This window comes from Pezoporus occidentalis, unplaced genomic scaffold, assembly GCF_034315485.1.
Source record: "Pezoporus occidentalis ecotype Australia unplaced genomic scaffold, CSIRO_AGI_Poc_V1 ctg64, whole genome shotgun sequence".
In the NCBI taxonomy this organism is placed as follows: domain Eukaryota; kingdom Metazoa; phylum Chordata; class Aves; order Psittaciformes; family Psittacidae; genus Pezoporus; species Pezoporus occidentalis.
The window spans coordinates 2,671,668-2,685,413 of NW_026915987.1; the positions used below are offsets into that span (position 1 = coordinate 2,671,668).

The 13,746-nt window shown below is 51.5% G+C and overlaps 1 protein-coding gene across 4 annotated transcripts; it reads right to left on the minus strand.

Annotated features, from left to right (window-relative positions):
- Positions 1-442: 442 nt before the first annotated feature.
- On the minus strand, positions 443-13,014 carry TMEM268 (transmembrane protein 268). 4 transcript variants are annotated; one of them, XM_062640241.1, is made up of 9 exons: positions 11,275-12,271; positions 8,897-9,221; positions 7,218-7,327; positions 6,592-6,699; positions 4,816-4,965; positions 3,823-3,933; positions 2,592-2,672; positions 1,544-1,729; positions 443-772 (listed from the first exon to the last, which is right to left on the minus strand). In XM_062640241.1, the coding sequence occupies exons 2-9, from the start codon at positions 9,000-9,002 to the stop codon at positions 593-595; spliced, it is 1,032 nt and encodes a 343-aa protein (XP_062496225.1). In that variant the 5' UTR covers positions 9,003-9,221; positions 11,275-12,271; the 3' UTR covers positions 443-592. The 4 variants fall into 4 exon arrangements, with proteins under 4 accessions (XP_062496225.1, XP_062496226.1, XP_062496228.1 ...); XM_062640242.1 differs by lacking the exon at positions 11,275-12,271 and adding an exon at positions 10,756-10,825; XM_062640244.1 differs by lacking the exon at positions 11,275-12,271 and adding an exon at positions 10,122-10,239.
- Positions 13,015-13,746: the final 732 nt, after the last annotated feature.

The window sequence follows — 13,746 nt, forward strand, 5'->3', positions numbered from 1 at the left end:
ACCTTTCTGGTACAACATCACACAAGAGGTAGATACTCGGTGGCAGGATGGAATGCACACAGTGGAGGGATGCTGTAGTAGTGCACGAGCTCAGGAATTCCTGTGAGGCTTTGGCCTCTGTGTAAGGAGCTGGATGGTGAAGCACCCCTGACCATACCAGGAACTAAGGAGGCAGAACTGACCAAACCAAGGACTCCTGGTCCCTGAGTAAGGTGGGAAGTGAGAGCCGAGACAATCAGTCACCCCTTGAGAGCCTTCCCTTGATCATAATCCAAGTGGAACGGTACCATTGGTACTGAGTTTTGAGACATTTCTAGGAATTATTAACTCAAGTTGTGGCCAGGATGGAGATTAATGACTAAATTCAATCACCTTGTGACCCTGTTAATAGTAGTCCAAAGTGAAGCCCTTTGAGCTCTACTGGACCACAGCGGGCACCGAATGTCTCGTATGGTTTATTAGAGTCCTACTTCCACTTGTTCATCCAGCTGAGTCCAGGATGGGCAATCGCAGCCGTTCTCTCTGCTCCATGACATCTTCACACTGCTGTGTATGGACAGCTTGCCTTTCTGCATACTGCAGCCCCCTCCGGTCACCGTGCCACGAACCAGCTCCGGTGGGCGTTGAGCACAGAGCTCTGGATGAACTGGCACAGACAGGGCATGCTGCTCTGCTCCAGGTGCCCCCCTGCCATGGCCTGGGGCAGCCGCCCGGTCACCAGGAGCCGGACATAGCATCCACTGAAGATGACCAGGAGCTGCTGGGCCATCACCTGGAACAAGCAATAAAGGAGTCGGAGGACAAGTAATGACACATTGAATGCCATTTGCTCCCTCATTCAAGGACTGTCCTTCTCTGAAAGGAACAGGACCGAAGCCAATGGCATACATAACTGTCCCAGATCCCTGTCTGGGCAGCAGCGCTGGCACACTGTCCCCATGGGGGTGTGACATGACCCCAACAGTGGGTGGCCAAGCAGCCAGACTGCTTGGGGACCTGCCTGCTCTGTCCTTGCCTCCGATTGCCTTGTTTTGCCTCTAGAGCTTCAACCTGCAGGGATGTCACCTGCACCAAATTCACTTAGTAACAGTGAGTGGAAAAATGTGAAATGAATCAAAATCATCCCATTTGAAGCTTCTTGCTGAGCAGGAATGAGGCCACGTTTGCTGCTCAGCATGGCACAAGTCTTTGAAAGCACATTCATAGAGGAGACAAAGGCTGGGCACATCCAGGCCTCGTCCCCAGCCTGAACAAAGACGCTGGGTCTCTGCACAGACGCCTGCCTTCCCAACAGGGACCCCTGGCCACCAGCAAGGCAAAGCCCAATCCTTTAATTCCTTAAGGATTAAGCACTAGCTGCTCAGTACTCATTAACTACTCAGCCCTGTTAGGGCTGGAGGCAGTGTGTATGGACATCCAAGCTTCCAGTGATAAAGGAGGTGTCCTCCATGGCCAGGGGCTGCTGGGATGGGGTTTGGAATCAAAGGTGTCTGGAGATGCGATCTGGTACCTTTGCTCCTTGGGGTGAGATATTGGCTCTTACCTCTGGTGGGCCTTCAGGAACGAGGTGGAGCAGCTCATTGCATGTCACAGGCTCCTTATTTAGGTTCACCCCACTGGATAACAGAGGGGACTCCTCACGCGAAGCCTCCTCCTCCGTGCCCAGGTCAGGGGAAACCACTGCTTCCATAACCACACAGAGCTCATCCAGGCTGTGCCGCAGGGCCGGCTGGAAGAGAAACAGATTTTGGGGGCCTCCAGAGCCTGGAAGGCAGCGGTGCCTTGAGGACAGACTTGATTTGCTCCTGCATGCTCTTAACTCCTAGGAGTTACCCCAAGAGTAAAACACAGCAGCACTGCCCAAGGACCATGGCCAGCGCTTGGAGCTGAGCGCCTTCATCCCACATCCCTGCTGCCATCAGCTGCCTCTTCCGTGACTTCTCCCAGCACAATGGTCACAGCCTGGCATGGAAAAACCTGTCTTTAAAATAGTCTTTAAAATCCAGATGAGTTATATCAGCCAATTCATGACGTGGTGTGTGATTGCCCACCTCCAACCTGCATCTGCAGCCATCCACGGTGATGGATGAGCCGCCTTGAGATTCCCAGGCTGTTGTGCCCCCTTCACCTCTCATCCCACAAACTTCCAGTGCAGGAGAACACGGGGTTTGTGTATTTATACAACCAAATGGAGGAAACAGTCCTTGAAGGCCAAGAGGACATCATTTTCATACAGTAAACCCAGAGCTTACTCCTCAGGCTATCTCATTCATTTCAGGAGGACAGCTCAAGGCATTACTTATTTCAAGTTGTGATTTCCAGATTTGCCCTTGATTCTTGATGCCTTTCCTTCATTAAAGTCACACAGTTCATTACCCAGACACACACAGCACCTAAACAAATTCCTGCTGAACTGAGCACCAACAAATGCATCTGATTCAGCTCCCAGTCTGCCCAGCTCCCACTTCACAGCAGGGGATGCCCAGGAGGACACTCAGACACTTGGTTCGCTTTGCCCAGCTCCATCCCACCCAAGCTGAGGCATCAGAGTGCCCTGCACAGGTCACCACGAGAGCTCGAGCATCATTTACCTCCCGGGTCCTCTGCAGGTCCATGATGTGGGCTGATAAGGACTGGAGGCAGCGCTCCGGGCAGAAGTGCACAAACCACAGCTGGGATGGGTTGGTTAAGGAAGGAGTCTTTCCATGCTTCCCCCTCTGCAGCCCTCCCTGCGGATCATGGTATGGATGGAACCGAGGCAGCTGGTGCTTGTGGGATGCCCAGGATACACCCAGGAGCCACATAACATCAACTGGGCCAATTTTAAGCTAAGCTAAAGGGGAAGGGCAGAGAAGGGGGAACATTGCCCCACATGGCAGCCAGTCCTCACACACCTTCTGCAGCCTAGTGCTGACACTGGGATAAACCAGGGCATTGCCCATCACTCATCTCAGAGGCCTTACATCTAAATATAGCATCATGTTGACTTAGCTCCCCTAACCCCCTTCCTGATTTCTTTCCTTTCGTTCTAGGGGTTAATCCCATTTATTTTTATCAAAATCAACTGAATCCTGGGCTGTTTTCTGCTTTCAGGCAGCTCTGGGACTGGTAGGTGAAGGTTCATTGGATTAGACCTCACTTACAGCGTACAACTATGGTGGTCAATAAAAACCATGAAATTCAGGTTCTTTTCTTGTTCCCTCCCTATTCTGCACAAGTTCACTCCCACCAGCCCTCCTGCAGCATTCCCTGTTCCCATTTCTGATCATGTGTTTCAGCCCTGGTCCCCCCTCCATTCATGCCTCTCTGTATACACGGGGTGGTGTGAAGTCCACCAGCATCTCTCACCTTCCTTTAACACTTCCATGCTATCTTGAAACACTTCTTTCCCCTAAGCCTTTTTCTAGTGCAGAAAAGGTATCTCTGAAAAGCACCAAATGAGCCCAGGGATGGAGACTTCAGTTTGCTCTGTGTTGGTTTCTTGTTGTTGGGGTTTTTTTGCCATCGGCACACTGCTGTCACTCTGCTCATCTTAAGAATCATCACTGTCATGTGAGTATAATACACTTTCAGGAATAATTGTCTTGCCCAAAGGACTAATCCCACTTCAATCTTTTAATCGTATTATTCTCAATTACCTCTGGGCATAGCTTAATCCCCATTTATAGAACACAAAACCCCAATTTCTCATGCCATCCAATGGGAGAACAAATCCTAGACATCCCACACCCTGGAAATCCTCATGGACCATAATATGAACAAATAGCTCCATATCATCAGCTCCCCAGCAGGGACACGAACAATTCCCTACAGAAAGGATACTTGTAGGATGCTGTGTGGCCCATCCAGGACATCTGTAATGCCCAGAATTAAACTGTGTTTGATAAAGACTTCATTGACAGCGGCCAGCCTCACGTCTGTGTTCACATTTATCTGTTAAAGAATGCAAGAGAAGTTAACATGCTCTGCAGCAGAAGTTGGGCCAGACCTCCAGAACCGTGTTCTCACTTGATGCCACAGCAGTGCCCAAATAAAGGACTCCTGTCCTGCACCTCTGTGCACTCACACGTTTGCCAGGTTTCCCCTTAGAGGAGTCATTGCAGAGCTGTCATTAGAGGCTTGCTCCAAAATCCATTCAGATCAGTGCAGACACCCCTCTGGATTTTGGATGAAGCCTTCCCAATATTATTCTTCAGCTCACTCCTTAGAAATCTCCATACCCCTGTGATTCCTATGAACAAACATTGACACTGACCAAGCAGTAGATGCTCAGGCTGGTTGCCTCTCGTGCTAGCAGCATCTCCTCTTTTCCTTCTGCTGCCCAGTCTACCTTGGGTTAATGACTATTGCATCTCCTATGGGTTAGGAGCTGCCTGTTTGTTCTAGACCCGCTGCAGGGCAGTGTGCTGGGGTCTGGACCACGACCCCGTGGCTCCAGCAGCACAAGTGAATGAAGCTCTTAACGGCAACAGGAAGCCAAGAGCCACCACGAGAAGCAGGGCAGGAGCCAGATCTGCTGGTGAGCTCCCGTGGCTTCCCACCAGCCGTGGGAGCATGAACCATGCCCTGCAACAGCTGCTTTATCTCCAAGAAGGAGTGATTTAGGCCATCCTGCCCAGCTCCCACACCTACGTTTAGGTATTACAACACCTATCGTGGCTGCAAAACCTGATCTCCGAGTCTGCTGTAAAGTCGTGCCTTCCTTCCCCACATAACTATGCTCTTAGTACGTATCTAGCTGACAACCCGTGTCCCAGCACTCTGGTGGGAGTAAGCCCTGCTCCCTGTGCTTGCACATAACCAGCACCCTCTCACCTTCCTCTGGTGATGGTCAATAACCAGGATCACAACCACAGTGACTGCTACAGCAGCCAGGGTCACCAGCACGCTGGCCTCCCAGTAGCGTCCGAAGGAGCACAGCTGGACTGTGGTGTAAATGTTTGTCCAGAGAGACATGTAGAAAACCTGTGAAAACCCAGAGAAACAGACATGAACCGTGAATGAGAAAAGTCACAGAACCATGGAATGGTTTGGGTTGGAAGGGACCTTAAAGCTCCTTCAGCTCCAACCCCTGCCACGGGCAGGGACCCCTTCCACTAGAGCAGCTTGCTCCAAGCCCCTGTGTCCAACCTGGCCTTGAACACTGCCAGGGATGGGGCAGCCACAGCTTCTCTGGGCACCCTGTGCCAGCACCTCAGCACCCTCACAGGGAAGAGCTTCTGCCTAAGAGCTCAGCTCAGTCTCCCCTTGGGCAGGTTAAAGCCATTCCCCTTGGCCTGTCCCTACATCCCTTGTCCCAAGCCCCTCTCCAGCTTTCCTGCAGCCCCTTTAGGCACTGGAGCTGCTCTCAGGTCTCCCCTTCAGGAGCCTTCTCTTCTCCAGGCTGCCCCAGCCCAGCTCTCTCAGCCTGGCTCCAGAGCAGAGCTGCTCCAGCCCTCGCAGCATCTCCATGGCCTCCTCTAAGGTTCTCTTCCCTCCTCACGGGAAGAAGAAAAATCCACCAGTCCCTTCTCATAGGGCAATAACTTGCCATAAATTGTCACATGAGATCTTCAGAGGGTGAAAAGGACAGAGTTGTGGGCTTTTTTTCCATTAATAGAGAAAAGAAAGGACTAGAAGGACTCTGCGCCCTAGTTTATTATAAAGAATTACCAGTCATCACAGAGTGAATTGTTAAGGATGATTCATACCTAGGAAGGATTTCACCTGAGTTATTCCATTCAGATAAGAAACACACTCACCAAGGCATATTGATAATACATCTAACAGTCCTTTCATTTAGAAAGCTCCTGTGTCAAAACACTCTAGGAGGTGCAGACACTACTCGATCACAGTAAATGGTGATGCTGACACTGGGGTCAAGGACTATGTTAAGGACTGACAAACCTGCCCTTTGCACAAAGGCAGGCAGAATTGAACTCAATTGGCCTTTACTTCAGAGAACATGTATTTGGGCAGGAGATTGCCTAGAAGCAAATACGACGTACAGAGCACAGAATGTCACAGCATCACCATGTTACAGCATCATCCTGCACTAATGTAATGTATTTACACTAAATGGGTACTAAACCCACCAAAACACTGAGCACCAGTTCCTGCAATATTAGGGGAAGGAGGAGAAGACATTTATAATGGCTATCCCAAAAAATCAATGCAGCTAAACAAAGGAGTCAGACTTTATCACATTATCAGCACGCTGCAATGTATCAGCCTTCTGGTAGGTGCTAATGGCTGGGGTCTCTGGAGGAGCTTTTCTCACCAGAAGAAGACTAGACAAACCCCTCAGGAATCAAAAGGTTTACTGGTCCTTTGGTTTGAATTAGCATCAGGACCAGAATCTCTACAGATGTTTAAGATCAAGTTAAAAAACAGCCTGTTGTAGGTACAACTACCTCGGTATAGGCTGGTTATTCAGCCATCCTTTGGGGAGACTACCAGCAAAGGGTTGGAGATGGTGCCTTAACCTCCATCCACAGGAAATCTGTCCATTATAGTGTGAAAACCAGCACCTCCTCTCCACCTAGGCTTCTCTCCTTCCTTGGGCACAAGAACCCCAGCTGCAGGCCTTGAGATCCCCCCCCTTCTACTTACCACAGCAATGGCTATCTGGAATGCCCTGGAGTTGTAGAACATGTACCGTCTCACTTCAGGCTTCAGAACAGCATCCTGGATCAACCTTCTCCACTGTTCCGCCGCCACCTGCTCAGGGAGCAAGCAGAAAACTGGACCCACACCATAGTTTTGGGCTCCAAATCCCATCAAATCCTAGCCTGGGCAGTCATTATGGGCCAGGCTTCACTGCAGCTCAAACTGTGTCCCAGAGCACACCTCCAATCTCACCCATACAGCTACCACAGACCAAAACCTTGTGTTCTTGCTTCATTTGCAGTATTACCTCCCTGGAAAGTGCAGGGAAGGTCACAAGAGAAACCAGCTTTTCATGGCAAAGGATAGATCATCCCAGGGATGCTCCAGCCCCTCAGAGTGACTTTCAAGCAGCTCACTGTGTTGAATGGGTTTCTTCATGGTAGTTTAACCAAGATTACAGCTGATTAGCAGCCCATGGGAACAGACTGAAGTGGAATTGAAACAAGTGACTGTCAGAACAAGAACTAAAGCAGAGCTGTCTGTGATGTGGGTGCAGATGCAAATGATGCTGATCCCACTTGTGCTCACTCCTACAGGGTTCCCAGGGGGATAACACATGAGGAGCTTACCTGAACCCCAAGGGACTGGAGTTTCTCTGCACAAAGCTCCATATCAAAGGAGGTGGCTGAGCAGCTGTTGTCCATGCTGAGCACCATGAGCACCTGCCCATTGAGGGGTTCTGCAAGAGCCCAAAGGAGGCATGAGCATAGCTCTGGCATGGGTTTTGCTCCCAGCACAAGACAAAGAGAAGACTGAGACATTCAGACCACCCTGACCCAGAATCTCCCTTGGTCATCTCTAAGAACATCACAAGGAGCTTTGGAAGAAGCCTCATGTCCCCTGTAAAGAAACAGCCTACAGAAAGGGGGGACAACTCGAACCCATTCAAGGAGCGAGGAGATAACTCTGATCATCAGCAGGGTAACACCTTGCCTCACTGATCCCTAACTGAAAGCACAATGGACAAAAGCTGCTGGGTGTTCTGAGCTCCCTACCTCTTAGAGAGGTCCCCCATTGCCTGCCCACCCCACCCATCACAAGCCTGAGCAACCAAAGTGCTTCTCAACCATCACACTGGCAGGGATGTGGCTCACACTGAGCTCCCTCTAACATCCAGCTCCCTGCCCCAGCAGTGCTCCTGGGCAGCCTGGCTCTGCTCAAGGCTCTCAGCTCTGGTCTCAGCTCGGGCTGAGATCAGGGATGTTCTCTAGAGACCCAGGGTGCAGTCAGGAGCCTGGGATGAGTGAGGACAACCCGTCCTAGATTTGAAGAGCAGGTTGCTGGGAGCTGAGGCACAGCCACCTCGGAGCAGCACGGGAGGGCTGTGATCTCCGGGCATCCCATCTGGCACACAGAGTTAACACGAGCGGTGCTGCACCAAGAGGAAGGGATGAGGGCTAAGGAAGTGCTTGCTCAGCCGAGCTCCTGTTTCAGTGACGTTTCACCCAGCTTCACTTCCCCTTTGCAGATCCGGGGTCAGATCTGCAATGTGTCCCCTGGGGCTGCTCCTGCTGCTCTCCCTGATGCTGCGCTGGCTAAAACACAGTGTGCGCTCGCCTTTCCTTTCTCTCTCTCACGTCCTTCATTCTCATCCTTTCTTCACTGCTCAGGAACAGGAGATGCCAGGTGAAACAAGGCAATTACATTACAATGGGGGTGTGACTGCATCGAGTCAAGATGAGAAGGGCAGATGCATCTGACACCTCCAGGATAACAAGGTCCTGTGTGCCTGCTGAGGTTTATTTCATCCGAGCAGTGGAGGCAGTGAGTATAAAGCAAGAATAAAAACAAATGGCTTCAGCCTTGGGCTTGAATGTCCTGTCCTCCTTTGGTCAGGATGCTCAGCACAAAAGTCTAGCAAGTTGGGTGCCAAACTGAGATACCCCAGTTCTGAAGAGGGGTTCAGCTCCTTGGTCTCTGCTGGAGAGACAAAAGCTGCTTCACCCCTGCAAAACCTGGGCACTAAGGAGGTGCCATGCACCCAGCAAGCAGAAAGGGTGCCCTGAATGGTGCAGGGAGGTGTCTGCGAGAACAGGCATTCACAGAGCTGCCTCCTGCCACTGCACAGCACCTCAGGAGGCTTTGGAAGCAGTGCTGCAGGGAAAGAGCAAATTGCTATGGGCAAAAGGAGCCACTTGGAAAGCACAAGTGATGTTTCCCAAAGGTTTCTAGGGAAGAGGGCTTCCAGGATCCCAGGTTTCTATAGGTGGATGTCCATCCATTCCTGCATCTCGAGTTCCTCACTTACCTTTCACCCATTGCAGGGATCCTTCCTTTAAATCACTCTTGCAGTAGAGGATGGAGGGCAGTGACCCGTTTTTCTCAGTTCCACCAGTTTGGCTTGTATGGGCCATGCTGAAGGTGCCTCTCCTGTGGGGACGGGGCTGCACTGTCACAAATCCAGCACTTTGTGTGTCTGCCTTATCTTCCACGGCTAAGAAACACGGCGTCAGCCCCAGGGCAGGTGGCTTGTTCTCCTGGCTGGGGAGCAGATTGTGAAATCCTCATTCGCCCTCCCACTGACAGCTTCCTTGAGATCCTGCTTTCCATGGGCAACGAGGCATCTTCCAGCCCTGGAAAAGGGAAAAAGAACATCCCAGACCTTGCAGAGACAGCAGGGAAAGGGTAACAGCACACACCGCTTGGGTGTATGCTGCTCTTTGGACACCGCTCCCACGGGATGTTATCACCAGGTAGGTGTTGGCCAGCCATGAGTGCAGTATGCACAGCCTCACCTTTTGCTGCAATTATCTTTATGGTAATGGGTAGAAAAGTTATCCTTAAATGTGGCTTGTTATCCCAACATCCTTACATATTCCTATTTTGTAAACAGCCAAGGAATAGGCAGGATTTCTCCTTGTGAATCACAGAGTCCCAGACTGGTTTGTGTTGGAAGGCACCTTAAAGCTGATCCAGTTCCAACCCCTGCCACAGGCAGGGACCCCTTCCACTAGGGCAGCTTGCTCCAAGCCCGTGTGTCCAATCTGGCCTTGAGCACTGCCAGGGATGGGGCATAATGATGAAGCCAAGAGGCTTTTTGCTCTTGCTTTCGGCAGGCACTTTCAGAAGAAGCAGAGCCAGTGTAAATGCCCCAAGCACGGACACTGGAGGGTGATTCCCCACCACACACAGGACACAGTGCAGACCAGGAAGACAAACGCACCCACTGAAGGCAGAGGCAAGCAGGAGCCCTCACCCAGCAGCAGCAAAGCCCTCGCAGGTCTCTGCTTTCCTTTCCCCCCTCCTCTCCACCACGGGCAGTGTCAGGAGCTGATGTTCACACGCAGCAGGCACGGTGCCCGTGGGCTTTCCAGGCAAACGCTGCTGACACAGCCTTGAACCTCCTTTAACAACCACCTGTGGGTGGTTATTAAGGCAAATGCTTGGAGGACTCTGAGGTTTATTCTTCAATTACCCAATTCCCATGGCTCTCCAAAACTAGCATTTACATTTCAACCTCCGCTCGCCCTTACTTTAGCACCAGGAGCTTGCTGCTGTCTCTTGGTGCAAAGGTCCCTTGCAATGCTCTTGCACTCTCCTTCCAAAGGGGATTGCTTTCGTTTTGGCTGCTGCTTGTCTTGGTTGGCTTAAATCAGGATAGGCACTGGTTTAAGGACTGTCAGAAGGGAAATAGAGGCAAGGGAACCATGGAATGGTTTGGGTTGGAAGCGACCTTAAAGCCCATCCAGTTCCAAGCCCTTGCCATGGGCAGGGACACCTTCCACCAGAGCAGGTTGACAACACAAAAGGTCCCTCTGATGGGAGAAAAACCCTGCAGAGGGCTGCAAACACACTTATAGGAATCAACCAAGGTGCACATCGCACAAGGGGTGTGCGGAGTGACTGTGTGCACACAGGATGGGCACAGCTCTCATTCTACACCGTAGAGGTGAGATTTCCCTTGCAGAGCATAGGCAGCCACGTTACAGAGCATCAAAAGGGGGATTCAGTGAATTTTCCCACTCCTTTCCCCTTTTTGCCTTCAATCCCCTCAGGTTAGCATCAATTGGAAGGGAAAATGCAAAACAGGGCAGAAATCCCCATACAGAGCAGCAAAGAAGGGAGTGAAAAAACAAGGGAGACAAAGGGAAAACTAATTAAACCTACCACGTCGTGCTGCTGTCAAGTTACCTTCGAGATGAATCAAGGTGCTCTGGCTTAGACATTGGAAGTGTTGTTGAGTCTCTGAAGACAGTCCCAGGAAGCAAGAGCAGGATCAGGGCTCAGCCTGAAGGATGCAGCAGGGACAGGGCTCAGCCCTCCCCAGCCCACAGGAGGGGAGCAGCCTTCCCCAGCCAGGACAAGCTCATCAGGAAAAGCAGCTTTGCTTTCACCTCTTCGTGCAGCACAGACCTCGGTTGGCCTTGCGCTGCAGAACAACCACCCATGTGTGGAAATGGGTCTGCCCCACATCCTCCCCTGTGCTAACACGAGAGGCATCCTCTCACCTCCTGCACTCTATTTCTATACCTCTTGTTATCCTTTATGCAATGCCAACATCTCTGGTGACTTTGCCTCCTTCAGGCCACGGGTCTCCTTTATAGGACCCCTCCAAGCCCCAGCTAAACAGCAGAGAAGCATTCAGCAAGTCCTGCTCCACTTCCAGAGCAACCGGTGCAGGCTTACCTGATCCAGCTCAGCTCTTGCTGCCGGGGAGCGAGCTCAGCTCCCTCCTCCTCCTCCTCACTGTCCTTTATCTGCTGCCATTCCCCTCTGCCCCCTGCAGGGTCTCCAGCCCCACAGCCCCAGCCTGTGCTCTGGGTCAGTCTCCTCTCTGCATCTCCTGGGCACCAGGGGCTAACCAGGCAGGGCTCAGCCACGGCAAGGAGCCTGCACCTCCGCACTGCCTCTTATGAGCTGCAAGCACCAACTTGCAACGTCTCCCTCGTGCATGTGACTTCTGCCCTGGGCTGGTTTCACAAGTGTGGTTTCATGCTTTACAGTGCTCCCCCACCAAAGCCACAGCCATGGGAGCAGATCCTGCCATAGGAGTTACCCTCATCTCCGCAGGGTTGGGGGCCAGAGCTGCACCCTAAAGGCAGTGAAGAGCTGAAGTGGCACAGGCAGAAGGCTTCTCCTCCTCCTCCATCAGCTGGGCAGGACTCTGAAGGTTGCATCAGGTTGGTTGCTGCCAATAGAGCCGAAGCCAAGCATCAGTGCAAGGGCTGGAGAAATGAGGAGAGGTGAACAAAGACCTCAAGGCTGAGAACGGGTCACTGCGTATCCAGCAATAGGCGAGGTTAAAGCACAGAGAAGCAGGAATAGCACAGGGGGTCAGAACTGCACCCTCCTCAAGCAGTTGGCTGTGCTGGTGCAGAGGATGGGTGCGAGTTTCCTCTCTGGATGCTGGACTCAGAATAGAAGCAGCAGGGTCAGGCAGAGGCCCCAGGACAGCTTCACGTGCTGGAGGAGTCATTTGTGTCCATGTGAAGAGACAACACTGAGAGACACCGCAGGCAAAAGGGCCCATCAGCCTGTGAATTCTGGTTTCATGGCTTGCCAAAAGCCAGAGGATCCGTGGAGGCTGGGAATGGACGGAATTGATGATCCTGGTGACTGCCGGCCTTGGCAAATGGCTTAACAAGAAAAGAAAGCAGCTGCTTGCGGTGCCTGTGTTCACTTCCCCGAGGAAACACAGTTCTCCTCTTGCAGGGGTGGATTTCAGACATTGCTGAGCCACGCGTTCATTGCACCAGGAATGGGAATAGAACTGGCTCCAAAGCCATTTAACCCACATGGGATCTCGTTACACTGGAAACTGGCACCTTGCATAGTACCATGGTCCAGGTATCGGGAAAATCAGATAAAGCTTCCTGCTGCTGCCTCCAGCTCAAATCCCCGCCCATGCAAAACCACAGGTTCTGTTGCAAACACTCCTTGTGAAAAGCCTTGGCTTCGGTTCCTCCCGTTCTCACCCACACAAAGATCCTGGCAGAGGGAGAATGAGGACCAAAGTGCTTCGAAAGAGCCCTGTCAGCTCGCTGCCAGGAAAGGCCCGAGGCAAAGCTCTGTGGGGGCAAGAAACTTGAAAGCCACATTCATAACCTCCCGCAGCGTGTACAGTGCACACCTCTGGCTCAGCAAGGCGTGCGTGGATGGGCTGATCTCGGCACCCACACCTCACCCCATAGCACAGGCAGAACGATCCTGCTCCATTGACATGGGTGTTGGGGGGAGAAAACTCACTCCGAGTTTAAAGCAATCCCTGTTTTGCTGCTCTGAAGCACCAAGAAGTCCACACTATTGAAGCTTTAGAAAGCTTTAGACTGACAGGCTTTGTCTCTGAAGGCTTTCAAAGCATCTGCTTCACACCTATCCGTGTAAGAAAGGAGGAAGCTCCACGGCAGCTAAACCCTTGCTGCATGGACAGCATCTCTTCTGAGATGGTTTTCCACCTAAGCACCTCCCTGAACTCACAGCTCTGGCCCAAAGGAGATGATGGGTCTGCAGGTTGGGCCCTAAGGAGCCAAGGTCTCCCAGCTTGACTCTCCCTGAGCTCAGCAGTCATGAAGCCTCATGCTCAGGAACCTTTGCCATGTGTTTTCTGATCATCTTATTTGGGGCATAATCCTGGTGCTTTTTTTTGTTAGGTGAGATCCTACCAGGTTCCTTCTCAATCCAAGCAGTTATCCGGTAGCCACAGGTCCCACAGAACACTCAATAAAATATCCACTGGTTGATACATAACAATGAACACCACATTTTAGATTTGGGCTGGACAATGAGCTGCTATTGTATTTGCACATATGCCTTTTCCTGTGTCTGTAACACTCCTAAGCCACCTGTTACTGGCCCTACCAAAACTTCAGCATAACAAATTTAACTCTCTTAAAGCCGAGAGACAGAACTGTAACCAACAGCAAATACGAAGTCAAACAGTAAATGAGAAAGGGTGGAGAGTGAGGTGAATGCTCACAAGAATAAGGACCGATCTGATGGCAAAACAGAGGGATGATGCTGGCAGGATCCCAGCACAGACTGGAAATGCTTGTTTGACAGAGCCCATAGAATCAGTCTTGTTTGGGTTGGAAGGGACCTTAAAGCTCCTCCAGCTCCAACCCCTGCCACGGGCAGGGACACCTTCCATAGAGCAGCTTG

Bases quoted from the DNA above. Each gene is read 5' to 3' on its own strand.
- TMEM268 (XM_062640241.1), bottom strand. From the start codon at position 9,002: ATGGCCCATACAAGCCAAACTGGTGGAACTGAGAAAAACGGGTCACTG. The intron at 7,328-8,896 runs GTAAGTGAGGAA...GGGCTCTTGCAG, and splicing joins ATCCCTGCAATGGGTGAAAG to AACCCCTCAATGGGCAGGTG. The intron at 773-1,543 runs GTAAGAGCCAAT...TGCTTGTTCCAG, and splicing joins TTCCTGAAGGCCCACCAGAG to GTGATGGCCCAGCAGCTCCT.